This window comes from Elaeis guineensis, chromosome 1 (genome assembly GCF_000442705.2).
Source record: "Elaeis guineensis isolate ETL-2024a chromosome 1, EG11, whole genome shotgun sequence".
Taxonomy (NCBI): Eukaryota; Viridiplantae; Streptophyta; class Magnoliopsida; order Arecales; family Arecaceae; genus Elaeis; species Elaeis guineensis.
This window is the reverse complement of record NC_025993.2, coordinates 173,442,079-173,455,297: the sequence shown is the minus strand read 5'-3', so window position 1 is coordinate 173,455,297 and position 13,219 is coordinate 173,442,079. Positions and strand designations below refer to the sequence as shown.

Sequence of the window (13,219 nt, the reverse complement as noted above, 5' to 3'; positions counted from 1 at the left end):
TTAGAAAAAAAAAGGGCTACAACCTTGCCAGGTTTTCCTACCTTCCTATGAAAGCAGGCAGGGCGTGATGCTCCTCCATATTACAGCTAATGCTTCATCCTTCTACTCTTTCATCCTGGTGACCTGTCATGCAAGTTAGGATCTGTTTGGGAAATCCAGCAGTCTTGGTCTGGATTTTCTGTTGGATCATGAAATACACAACTTATTTAAATAAAATCCATATCAATCTAATTCCTCACCAGCACAAATCGTGTGAGAGAGAGAAAAAAAAAAACAGTCCAATGGCCACATCGATAGGATTTATGCCAAGACTAGGATGGCCAGCAGTACTTGCACCGGCCTCAACTTCCATGGAGAGCCTGTGGAGCCTTACAGCCAGCTGCACACTGGCTACCGATTTCAGGGCAGAGTGACTGGTACTATAATTCTGAAATACGGATTTCAGATACCCGGACTTTGTCCAAGAATGCTTATGTAATAGCAAGGCTGAGATTAACCAATGCTGCACCGGATCACGGTGTACTATGTTAACGAGGACTTGAACAAACAATGACATTATATCGCGCTACAACGTCATATTGGGCTTTGTCACACAACCATACCATACTATGCTATGCTCCAACGCACCCATAGTATAGCAATACTATATACACTGTAAGTATACAGTAGGTAATATAATTCTCTTTAGATTATAGCAATACCGTATTACAGTATAACTACACAAAAATCAACAGCCATACTAAACCATATTCCATCATTCCATACTTTACAGTACAAAATTATATAATTCTATAAAGTACCAAATTAACATTGAGCAGCACGGTGTCCAGCTGTACAGTGACATACTGCCCAGGGGTCCCACATAACCAACCAATATTACTACAAGTAACTATACAATGCAAGTTTGCAGTTTTAGGTACACACACAACAGTCTTGATTTACGGGGAAGAAAATAATAGATTAGAATTTTTATGACTAAAGTGCAAGCACTTTTTTTTTTTTTTTGGCTAATTGCAGGCATATCTATTTGCAACTACCAACAATAACATTCTATAATGGACCTTTGTTGTGCTGATTTACCATGATAAAATTAGGCACACATCAATTTAGTTTACAAATCTATTGCCCTAGATTATGCATTAATTTGAGTTTACCAGAATTTTTGAAAACTGATTCTACATTACAAGTTAAAATCATTTTTTTCATTTTTCTATATAGTTTTAGCATATTACACTACTGTCCGAATTTTAATGAATAAAAAGTTCACATGCAGCAGTTGCAGTTATTATCATGCATAGGGATCTTAGCTGGTTCCTATCCAGTCCATCCAAGCAAAAATAGAAAAAGGTCAATATCCAAAATTACAAAAAAAAAAATCCATTTATCTCCAATTTCCAAAAAATAGTAATTTACTTTTATGATAACTCAGTGTCTAATTATCAATCCATATACCAGACCTGTTTTCAGCAAAGAGAATATAATTTTAACCAAATGAATTAAGTTTAATACAGAAGAAAGAGTCCCTAGTGTTCTTGTAAAGATAAAGAGCAGAGCATTACAATTTCCTAAGCACAGAAAAAGAAAACAGTTCTACAAATGAAAGCTACAGTTATAAAGATGGAAAGCTCTAGTGATAATGAGCTAATGTATTAATCAACCTGAAGCTACTGAATGAAATGTTTAATGAAGAATTGATGCAACAATTTGCATCCAAAGAATTGGGCTCATATATTACCCAGAGAAGAATAGCTCTCCAAGTCTTAATGCCAGAGCTTCATGCAGAACCCAGTTGGTACCGGTGGAGGTCTCTTGCTGCAGACTGTTTCTGAAAAGGTGTCCACCAGCTGTCCTGCAAGGCTTCCAGGATCATCAATCAGAGTATCAACATAAACACTCACAATTCTCCTCTCCTGTGGCGTTGCACGCAAACTGAACCAAGTCAGAAACTTAATCCTGAAGTTGGTCTCAATGTGCCCCTCACACTCCAGCCATCTGACCACCTTAACGCAATACTCGTATGATCCTTCCAGTGACCCATCTTTGATACATATCTCCTCACACTTCCCTGCAATTCTTTTCTTTGACGAGCTCCCTGGTTCTCTATCTGCCTTTGACATTCCATTCTCAAGTATATTGCCTCCTGGCTTTACTTTGCTGCTCCTTCCAGAACCTTCTTTACCAGTTTCCAACCTGCAGGGAGTCACAAGCAGGGTGGAATCAGAGCGCCCATATGGAACAATCACCATCTTATTTCCAATTGGTGCATTAGACTCATTCTCTGACTTTGGGACATCCAATGTCTGGTTGTGCTCCATAGAATTTGTGGAACCTCTATGGGACTCACTCTGAATAGTTGAATTGGGTTCCTCATCTAAAGCAGAACCAGAGTGTCCTGGTGTTTCCTCCGGCTCAGTACCTCCTGTTCCACTTATGTTGCCGACAAATGCATTCAGTGAATTGCTTGCATCCTTGCAGGTGTCTTCAGATATTTTTTCTAAGTCCAGAATCTCTGGCTTCTCACTATAACCATAACAACTTTCAGGCGACTTGTTCAGGTCGGCATACACAGTATTATTATTAGATTCATCTCCTTCTGAAGTATGATTGGAAAGGCCACCGCTGTTTGTTTTTGGACTTCCACAATGCGGTTTAATGGAAGCTGCTTCTGATACCAAGTTCTTTGAATCATTCTTTGAGATGCCTGCGGTTATGATTCCAACTTCCCACTTGCCCAATTCCCTCACACTGCCAAAGGCAATCACCTTGAACATGTATTTTGTGGCTGGAGTGAGTTCTGTTACCTGGAACCTTTTGTTTGGCTTAAATAAAGTACAAGATGGTTCTGTGGGATAGTCCAGAGTTTCAGCCTTTCGATGCCACACAGTGAAACCAGCTATCTGTTGCGCTAATGTCGTATGATCTTCCAAATCTAATACAACAGTAAGAGAAGTTGCAGACATGGCCTCAAATTTGATAAAGCTGGATGATAGCAACTTTTCTTCTGAAATTGCATATACATCCAAAAAAAAAAAAGTTCAATGAAAATGAGAAAAACAGGCATTATTCATGAATCCCTAGACTAAGGAAAATTTAGCAAAGTACCTTGTACTTGAGGGTCAACTGATGGTGCACTAGAAAGCATAGAATCTAGTAACTCTACAGCATGCGCACACAGCCTCTGAACTTCAGCACCAACACATAGTCTGTTGACAATCCCACGTGCCATGTTTGGTAGATCAGTGATTGGCCCAACCTCAACCACCAGTTTCTTCATTGCTGTGTCCACAATCTCATGCAAGCTTTGATATTTAACTGTTAAGCTAAGAAGTTTATGACTCAGAGAAATCCGATAGCATAGTACATCCACACGTCGAGCATCCTTGGCAATCATGAGTTGTTTTTTCCAGCATCTGCAGAAGATAGGGTGAATTCTAATTTAACTGCATCTTGTAGCCCATTTTCCCACTATATGGTAAATCTCGATATCAACAAATATAAACGAAGAGCAGCAAAGAATGATCTGGACAATATAGAGATTAGTAATTTCATGAATGACCAAGTCATGTATGTATACTTTTGTGCAACTATAATGTCCAAATGATAACAAGGCAAAGCTAAGAATTGAACTTTAGAAGAATATCAAGATGTAAGATCTACTCGAACCCAAATGTAATTGACACATCCAACTAGTTAAGAGGCATCAACACTTTCCTAGAGATATTTGACTAAGAATCAATCATAATCTATAATTGTTACTACCCCGAAAATGTCCTTTGAATGAAAAAATCCAGGCACATTTATAGAGTGTGCTGGTTAGAAAGGAAAGGCAACTTTTGGGAAAAACAAATAGGCCATTACCCAGTTACGTTTCTGCCAATCCAAGGTCCTAGGAGAGGCGAAGTGGGGATGGCCCTAGCCCTTTTTTTTATATATATATAATACACAAACTGGCCGCTACAAAACTCAAACCATGTCATTGCACTTGTCAGCCCAAGTCTTTATCACTGCACCAAGCAATGGCCCTTGAAGAAGCACCTTTCGTATTGTAAGATATTCTAAAACCATGTCAATGTTTTGAATTTTATACGTAAAGCATAACCATCAAGCTTAGTCCCAGATAAATAGGGAAACTTAAGTTGATAAAATAAACTGACCAAACCAAGATAAAATAACATAATAAAACAGAAATTATTTCTAAACCATAATACCATATTATGTGTACTTAACCAAATTAGAACCATATTTCTCAAATTAAAAAAAGATAATTACTTGCTTGAACAGAAGTAGTTATATGTAACAAAAGACCTGTCTTGCATGGTAGTAACAAACTTCAATCATAATCATATTCTGTAGCTTTCAGCTTTCTGTAGTCATCCTCTTTTGCCATAATGACAAATAAGTTTTTCAACATGATCAGATGGTTCTACAAAATCTATGCATTTTGAACTAATTTGTCATTTATGGTACAAGGACGCCAAAGAGCCATGAACTCTTCAAAAAACAAATTTTTACCCAAAAAAGATTTCAATTTTATAAATCTCTTTACATCTGAACCTTAGATATGCCCATGTCGCTACTAATAGATACATGTGTAGACCCAACAGAAATCAATTCACTAGAGGGATAGTGAACAACCATCTGTACTTCGATGAACTATTGGGGGGGGGAAAAAATATTGCAGTCATGAGAAAGCATAGTCCTGGGGAAAAAAGGCCAGATTGACAAGAAACACCACATCACATCAAAGGATAAGCAATTATTAAACCAACATGTTCAGATCAAATCAAGGAATGCAATACATGTCACAACTCCTGGTTCGGTCAGTATTATACCACATCAACCATGAATGGGATAGTTCAAAGTCATGATTCGATCGAAATGGGAGAGAAGGATCCAGAACCCTTTTCTCCCTCTATGTCAAGGTAAGAGAAGAGAGGAGAATATGAGGAGAAAGAGAAGGAGAGAGTGGAAAGTGAGCTATTCCTCCAATGCAAGTATTTCTCTCTCCCATTTCTTTCTTTTTTATGTTACATCCTACACATGGGCAGAAATTAAAAAAGATAGAGAAATCGTGCCAGAATGTTGTATCATGCTTAGTTAATATAACATGTATTATAGTGACACCATTCTCTAGGCGTATAATATAAAATAATTAAAGTATATTATATTTAAAACTCAAAAATGATCTCATAATTTTTCACTAATTTTTTTTAAAAAAAAAAAAGAGCTTAAAAATCTTTAGAAAATTAAAATTTTATATTTCTTGGTGTACTGGTATGATGAGGTATGGTACTGGTACCATACCATACCAGTCGCCTACCAATACACCATCTGATATCGAGACTGGGAAGTGGGAATCTTATTCCAATTCCTACTTACATAGCTTGGCAGCTATTGGATATATGACAATCAGTATATGCAAAACTAAAACCTTGGTCAGAATTATAAGAACAAAACACCTCTCTCAAAAATACAAAAAACAAAAAGATTATTTCTATTTGAGATACAACTTTCAGTATTTAAGTTTCTCTCATACAATTAGGGCTCTCTTTCAGTGGAATATAAAGACTCGTATAGGAAATGTTGCTTCATTTATGGTGTCCAACAACGATGTCAAAATATGGCTGTCTGTTGCATCTCTCTCTCTCTCTCTTACAAACACACATGCATGCACGCACGCACACATTGGGTTCACTAGTAAAGTAAAAAGAAGAAGAACAAATAGTTTCTGTCATCATAAATCTATGCTTCATGTGTTACTTTTGATGGCTAAATTATGTCAAAGCCTTCAGTCAAATATCAAGATCTCAAAGGAGAATATGTACACTGCACTATCATGGAAAATCATCTTGAACATTTTATTTATGGTTGGTTATCGTCATTGGATGACTAAACTTCATTTTTGTTCGACATTCCCCAAATAAAAACCCCATATAAGATGAGAAAAAGCTTGAACAATGAAGAAGATGATAATGATTCACCAAAGTAATAGACATAAAAAGAAATATCAAGGTTAGTTGAAGAAAGCATGACTTTGTACTGCTTGATGGCAACACAGTAGAAAACTATGTGAATATAACTGGCTTATAGAAAGAAAATTTGAGGTAGATCTGATAACAAAAGTAATTCATGGTTGTCTTGAGTGTTTTTTTTTTTTTTTTTTTTTTTTGTAAAAAATGTGGAAGATCTAACAAAAAAACAATTGAAGTTGCAAGTACAGGCTTCTTCAAGCTATGCAAGACAGTGGATGATGGACACATAAGTCAGACCAAAAAAGGATGGTGTATAAATAGTCAATCATGGTATGATTCTGCATAATGCTAAAAGAAGGACTTGGCGTCTAACCTAGCTGCTGTATAGCATGAAACCAGATGATAGATCGATGTACATGTGCTCAAAGATAACGTTTGTTTAAAGTGATAATTTGTAGCATAAAATCTGATGGATAATAATGAAAATGCCAGAAGGGTATGATTTCTGAGCATTTCTTACAAAGAGAATTAGAGAAGAAGGGACTATTCATTAGTTTAAGATGAATTATTATTAAGAACGAGTAAATAAAAAAAATAGAAAAAAAATCTTTGACAACCACAGGCCTCCTTACAAAATGGCAGCAGCATTAAAATACCTCACAACATTCAACTGGAAAAATGCAAAAGTTTTTCAGTGATTAATCTGCAAACAAGTTAAAACGAGACAATAGGGAAATTATTTCACTATTTAATAGTCTGAAGGAGATAAGAACCCTAAATGAAGATAAATGCTAAATGGTTGACACATAGATAACAAAATAAAAATTTAGTTGTAGGGAAATAAAATTATCATGTTATCATTCATTATGCATCAAATATCTCGAGTCCATCGAACCAAAAGCAACTTTAATCTGTTTTAAACCTTATCTAAGCTGAAACCGTACATTCCCTCCATATTTCCTGAAGTCAATATTAGATCATTAGTTTATCTTTTTACCCAATCACCACATATGTGCTTATCTCCAATATGCTGCGCCTTCAACTTCCTTTCTTTCATCATCTTACATTTTCTCCTTTTACCGAAAGAAAGGGATTTAAAAAAAGAAAAGAAAAGAAACAAAACAGCATATACAACTTCAGTGTGGAACTCATCTTGCCATGTTCATCTATACCTTCAAACTGCTCTACCCTCAAACGTTCTATCACCGGGAGTAAATCAAAAAACCTCTTTGCATGCCATCTTCATTTTGGAAAACAAAGGCTTCATATGTATCTCATCTCGATAGATTTATAAGTAAAACACAAACACCTTTGCAGACCATCTTCAAGTCATATTTTCAATGTGTAACATGCAATAGCTCAGCTTATTAAATAAACAAGACCTTCCCAACTCATTTACTTCATTACCCATTTTGCTTAATGAGCATGACATATGGTGGGCATACATGCAGCAAGAAATGCAACCATCATTTCAAACTGTCACATTAGCTGATACATTTCTAACTTTCCTGTTCTTGCAGGACATCTGCCCCAATATCTTGGTGGCCACAATGTAAAACGAAGTCAACTAAATAGCAAGCTTCAGATGTTGGCCTCACATATTACAACATTTTAACATGTCAAAATGCAGCTACATTTGCGACTTCCCAAGCCACATGATTTATATGCACCTAACCAGATGTGTTTGCACATTTTTCAAATGTTGCAGACAACAAACTCAACCTTAAATCATGAAGAGACCAATAATACTTGTACATTGACAATCAGTAGGTAGCCCGGTGATGATGATGATATCAGTGCAACAGATTAGCTAAAGCTGGGGAAATATTTCAGAGTCATAATACAATTATGGGCATCTTGAAGTTGAACTCTTGTCACTCACCACTATACCTGGAAGCTCAGGAATAGCCTCCTTCAGTTTGTCTTACAAGAGCAGAAGCATTAATAAGAGGACAAGACCCAACATGACAATGATGAGTGATGGGTATACCAAACCTCAATGCATCACGGCAAGCAGGAAAGTCGACAAGTAAATTGATGTGGGCATATGCAATATGGTCATTCATATGACATCATACAGTCATATCATATGCTGTTTGGGTACATGATAGTGGACCATAAGCAAAGGATGGAATTTATGAGAATGCATTGGGAGTGGTCTGATTCAAACAAGAGTTCCGCATCATGTCATCACTAAAATTATCATAATATATCCTCCAACTTGTTGAGAAACAACATGGATGACCACCATTTCCTTTTGAGGCCACACAAGAACCAGATGCTGGAAATGAGATTGTTTGTTTCTTAAAAATATATGTACAAAATATGTTTGCCACTAGCACTGATCTACATTTTTCTCTGATCCATATAATTGACAGTTAAATCATAATTAAAAACAGAGATAACAATTTGCCAAGGCAAGCCATAAATAGTAATTAGCAGGCTAAACCCATCAAACTACCCAAATCATCATCCTTTCCCCCAACACTGCAAACTCTCAACTACTTCAGAGAACTGCTCAAAAGCCTCAAATACTTTTTGAGTTCAAAGTAATTCATAATTTCTTATATTATATAAAAACACAAAATAAGTTTGTTGGAAGAGTGTTGAAATTAAACATAAAACTGAACCAACAATCAAAGGTTGGATATAATTATACAGAAGCTACTGCACGTTGAAAGCGGTAATGAACACTTAATAAGATAGCTTAAGGACATTAATCTAACAAAGGAAGGCATATCAATCAAGACCACAATAATAATCAGATAAAGCTGGGCCAGAGTAAAAGTGGAATTCCTAGATTCTGAAAAGTTGTCATAAGCACTTAATACAATAGCTCAAGGAAACTAATCTAAGAAAGAAAGTAAAGGCAAATGATATTACCCTAGTAAGTCATTAACTTTTCCACAGTATATGCAGTAGTAGCTGCCATCCAATCTTGTACACTGTCCATTTTTCAGGATGCCAGCTCTTTCATGCTTGAGCGCACACTCAAGGTGACACGACAAGCCGCAAGAATTACCTTGATAAGGAGCTTCTGAAGTACAAAACAGCCAAAGGCTAGGGTCCTTATTGTCATCATACTTGTGACATATACAGCAGGAGCACCGTTTGCAGAACATATCCTCTAGGGTAAGAGTAGCCCTGCAAGCTAAATTCTGGCAGTATCGGATGTTATTTAGAGCTTCATTTCCATCACTTGCTAGGAGACTGTTTGTTGCAACAGGTAGTCGTGATGGATGATCATTCTTCCTCTGTCTTTTAGATGGAGTCTGAGAAATAGATTTTGGCGGTTCTGAAGTTGAGTCCATGTCTTCTCCATGATTCCCAGATTTCTTCTCTGACACAACTCTAAAAAGATATTCTATCATTTTCTGCTTGGTTAAGCCAGTGTACTTTCTCTCCTTTCCAAGCTCTGCACATAAGATCTCCAAAAGGTCCCGGCGGCTCCATGCCTGTAGCTTTTCAGGAGCACTCTCTGGCCATTTTGACAGTTCACGAATGAGTTCTCTCTTTTCCTCAATGCTCAGCTCGCGACATTTAGATGGGTCAAGGACAAATCCTGGGTAAGAGAACATGTCAAATTGGAAGATTTGATGGCCAGTGAAATAAGGAAGAAATAGATTTGGAAGTCAAAGGATATCCAATAGAAGAATTCAATGAGTCCGCATGAATGCTTTTTCAAAAAAGAAGGAAAAAATCCGATAAAAAGACGAGATGCAAAGATAGCATGGATCTATCCATTGAGCAATATAATTCTAAAGGTTTAAAGAATGTAGAGCATTTCATGACTAAAAACCTAGGGAATCAAAAAAATCAGATGGTGTAGCAGTGTACAATACTTCATGTAAGAAACTAAAAAAACTTTTGATTCTCAGGCATGCTTGCGTGCTTGACGAGTAATTACGCATACAAATAACAAATACTATCTGTGCACGAATATAAAACCAGGAGTTATAACCTTCTAAAGCAACAATAACAATCACTCTCTACTATTGATCCTTCCTTGTTCAAAGCAAAGATAATATAAAGTAAAGCACATTTCACTTAAAAGTAAAGAGGGGGATTGAATTTATTGAATCTTCTTACATTAAAAAAAAAAAAGAATTTTTCTAATCCAACAAATTAAAAACAAAACAAATAAAGAGAAGCATACATGAATGACCAGCCAAGACATTGACCTTGCTAACTCCGATGGAAGCAATTTCATATACTTTTTTTATCCAATTATTAGAAAAAGAGAGTTTAGATTCACAATTACGGAGAAAAGTCGTAATTTTTTTAAATATATGGACAAACCTAATGGAAAATAAATTTCAAAAATCGCATTCCAGTGGAAATAAAAGGAGGAAAAAAATCAATCCAATGCATGAAGAAAAAGGAATCTTAGCAGAAAGAAATAATGGAAAGAAGAATCAGATTCGTTCATTCCCCTTCCGCACAAAAGATTCACAAAATCTCCCAATTACACAAAAAAAACCCCGCAATCCTCCAAGCGTTACCCAGAACCCAAAGAACAAACAGCAAGAAATTCAAGAAAACCCACAGAAACCCTTAAAAATGCAATCTTTACCGACCCCGCAGCCCAAGTTAGCCTTTTGACCCGATAACCCAATCCAACAACACAGATCAAGAACTCCCAACGCATCAACAGCCAAAATCCAACAATAAGAACCAAAAAAAAGGGAGGAGAAAGGGTAAAAGAACGCACCGGAGAAGGGCGGATCCATGGAGGCCGATCTCAGCTCCTCTTCGTCACATTACCGCCACAAAGCCGAACCCTGCAACGGTGCCCGCCCATCAAAACCAGAAGAAACCGAAAGAAAACAATAATTCCCATCCCCTCCTATCTAAATTCCAAACACTATAATTTATTCCCATCGAGAAAGAGCGACTAGATGCCATTACCAAGCAAGGAATCCACGCCCGACCGGGTCTCCCTCTCCTCTCCGTTTGCTTTGAGATTCGCACCCACCCCACCCAGCCAGCAAGTGCGAGAGAGAAGACAGAAGAGATGATAACGCCGGGGATGGTGTTTTATAATAACATTAAACAAAATAAAGATTAAAGAACAAGAGATAGGACACGGAAAGCAGTAAACAATCGAAGGGAAAGAACGAAATTATAGAGGGTTAATTAATGATTCGGGCGGGCAGAGAAGGAGAAGGAGATGGAAAGGGGAAAAGGGGATGCGTATCATCTCTTTTTTTTTTTTTTCCCCCGCTCAAGGGGGGTTGGAGAGAGAGAGAGCGAATAGAGAAGAGAGAGAGGGGGGAGAGGGAGGAGGGTAAATAAAAAGGAAGGGGTCTCGCGTTTCTCCACACAAAAAGGTTTGGTGGTGGGCAACTTGGAATGGCATTCGGTCTTCTCTCTACGGCAAACTATTCCGCTTGTTTTCCTTCTTATTTTTCTTTTCGTGTCAAGAACGTTGTGTGAACACGTGATAGTTGACAGGGTGAGATAAAGATATCCTATGTAGGGTTCACGTAGGTCTTGCTTGGTCCAAGACTCCAATGTATGCGATGGTTATTCCGAGTTTGGGGGCCGACCATTCTTGCTAATAGCGGGGTGAGGTGTGATTGAGATGTGACGGCACGATGATGCTATACTTGCCTATGTGCATGACCCTGGCATGGGCATGGTTCCCACACATTGTTCCTCTGCAGCCCCGTACCGTGTTGCTCCTCCTCTGTTTCACGGTGGAAGGAAATACATGTATTTTTTTTTCTAAATTTTTTTAAGACCAATTTTGACGGTAACACTAAAAGTAGAATAAACTTTATGATCAAAAATTGGACTCTAGATTTAATATAGCGGATGAGAGTCTAATTTTTGACACCATTACTCTGGAAGCAAAATTTAAGAGGGTTTGAATGGGCATCAATTATACGTGAAAAGAATTGAGAGCTGATTGTTTGCTTTTTGAGGCAAACTATGACTATCATTATCCATATCTAGGAATAGAGGAGGAGAGAGGGGTTGGTGCACTCTTTCTTCTGCAAGATATTTGAAAACTGGCAAGTGAAAGTATCATCTTCATTACTTCTATCATGAGATGAATGAGACTACTGATTGGATAGCTTTTTTTTGTCGCTAAATACTTAGATAAAATTTTATGAACCAATCTTATCGATTACGAGGAGGTTTAAAGATATTTTATTTTCTAATTTTTTTGTATATATTCGTATTAGAGTGGTGTGAATAAACCATCTTAGCATTTATAAAAATAAAAATTAAAAAAAAAAATCATCAATGGTTGATGCAGTGCTAGGCGTACAATCTTTCATGCCTTTGTTCTCTTTCAAAGAAGTTATTCTTGTACATGCATGTTAATTTATGGCATTTAAGACTTCTTGTTTAATTTATCTTCATATTAAAAATTAAGTTGGGGTGATGATGTTGGTGGATCATTAACGTGCTATCTTAAGGTCGTGGATTAACGTGCCATGCTAATTAAATATAAGCTATTAGACAAGTACTGATTGAGAAAGAAAATGAACTCAATATTCAGGTTAGGTCAAATAATAAATCATGTTGATTATTAATTAAATTGGCCTCCATCACCAAGACATCAACGAAACCTCTTATAATTTTTTTCCCCCTAAAAAAAAAAAGAAAAGAAAAAGAAACTTATTTCAAAGAAAAAGGAAAAAGAAGGAAGGAATATTGAATATTTTCAGAATGGTATCATTTGACCTAGCAGTTATTTCAGAGAGTTCTTTTCTTGGTAGTTGAAGTAGTTAAAGCAGGATACAGCTGGAACGGCAATGTAGCGATACTAGCCAATCATAAGCACTCCTATGACTGGCTCACAACGCCAAGTGGTACAATATGAGGTGTTTATTAGAAAGCTAGCCAACCACCCATAGGCGTATAAAATGACTTAATTAAATCCTGTTACCTAACTTGTACAACCTAAAAGATGCTTCCAATACAACTTTAATTAATCAAACAACTTTACACATATATAAGCTTGCTTTCAAATAATTAATCCGGTTCCGAGGAAATCTAAGGTCAATAATGAAGACAAAACTTCTTTATAAATAACTTGACTAATATTTAACACGGGGCCTTTGTGATCGGGAAATGGAGAAATAGAAAAAGGCAGACAAAAATACAGCAAATATTAAACTAAAAAAGAAATTCTATGTTGCCTGTGAGGGTGAAATAAGATACATTACATAGACATTTAATTTTAACATGTAATATGCATATCCTTTAATATAGATCTAAAGTTTACATATTCT

The 13,219-nt window shown here is 36.7% G+C and overlaps 1 protein-coding gene across 2 annotated transcripts; it reads right to left on the bottom strand.

The window, feature by feature from the left end:
* Positions 1–1,616: 1,616 nt before the first annotated feature.
* Positions 1,617–11,290, bottom strand: LOC105039638 (VIN3-like protein 2). Of its 2 annotated transcripts, none has more exons than XM_010915852.3 (5): positions 10,881–11,290; positions 10,684–10,753; positions 8,856–9,534; positions 3,103–3,410; positions 1,617–2,929 (listed from the first exon to the last, which is right to left on the bottom strand). In XM_010915852.3, exons 2-5 carry the CDS (start codon positions 10,700–10,702, stop codon positions 1,761–1,763), a joined length of 2,175 nt encoding a protein of 724 aa, XP_010914154.1. In that variant the 5' UTR covers positions 10,703–10,753; positions 10,881–11,290; the 3' UTR covers positions 1,617–1,760. The 2 variants fall into 2 exon arrangements, with proteins under 2 accessions (XP_010914154.1, XP_010914153.1); XM_010915851.3 differs by having other exon boundaries at positions 1,617–3,001; positions 10,881–11,283.
* Positions 11,291–13,219: the final 1,929 nt, after the last annotated feature.

What these genes read in the sequence shown, in the direction of transcription:
- LOC105039638 (XM_010915851.3), bottom strand. An exon ending in AAAGTTAATGACTTACTAGG is followed by an intron (nt 3,411 to 8,855) that starts GTAATATCATTT and finishes TATCTTCTGCAG; the next exon opens with ATGCTGGAAAAAACAACTCA. An exon ending in AGTTGACCCTCAAGTACAAG is followed by an intron (nt 3,002 to 3,102) that starts GTACTTTGCTAA and finishes ATGCAATTTCAG; the next exon opens with AAGAAAAGTTGCTATCATCC.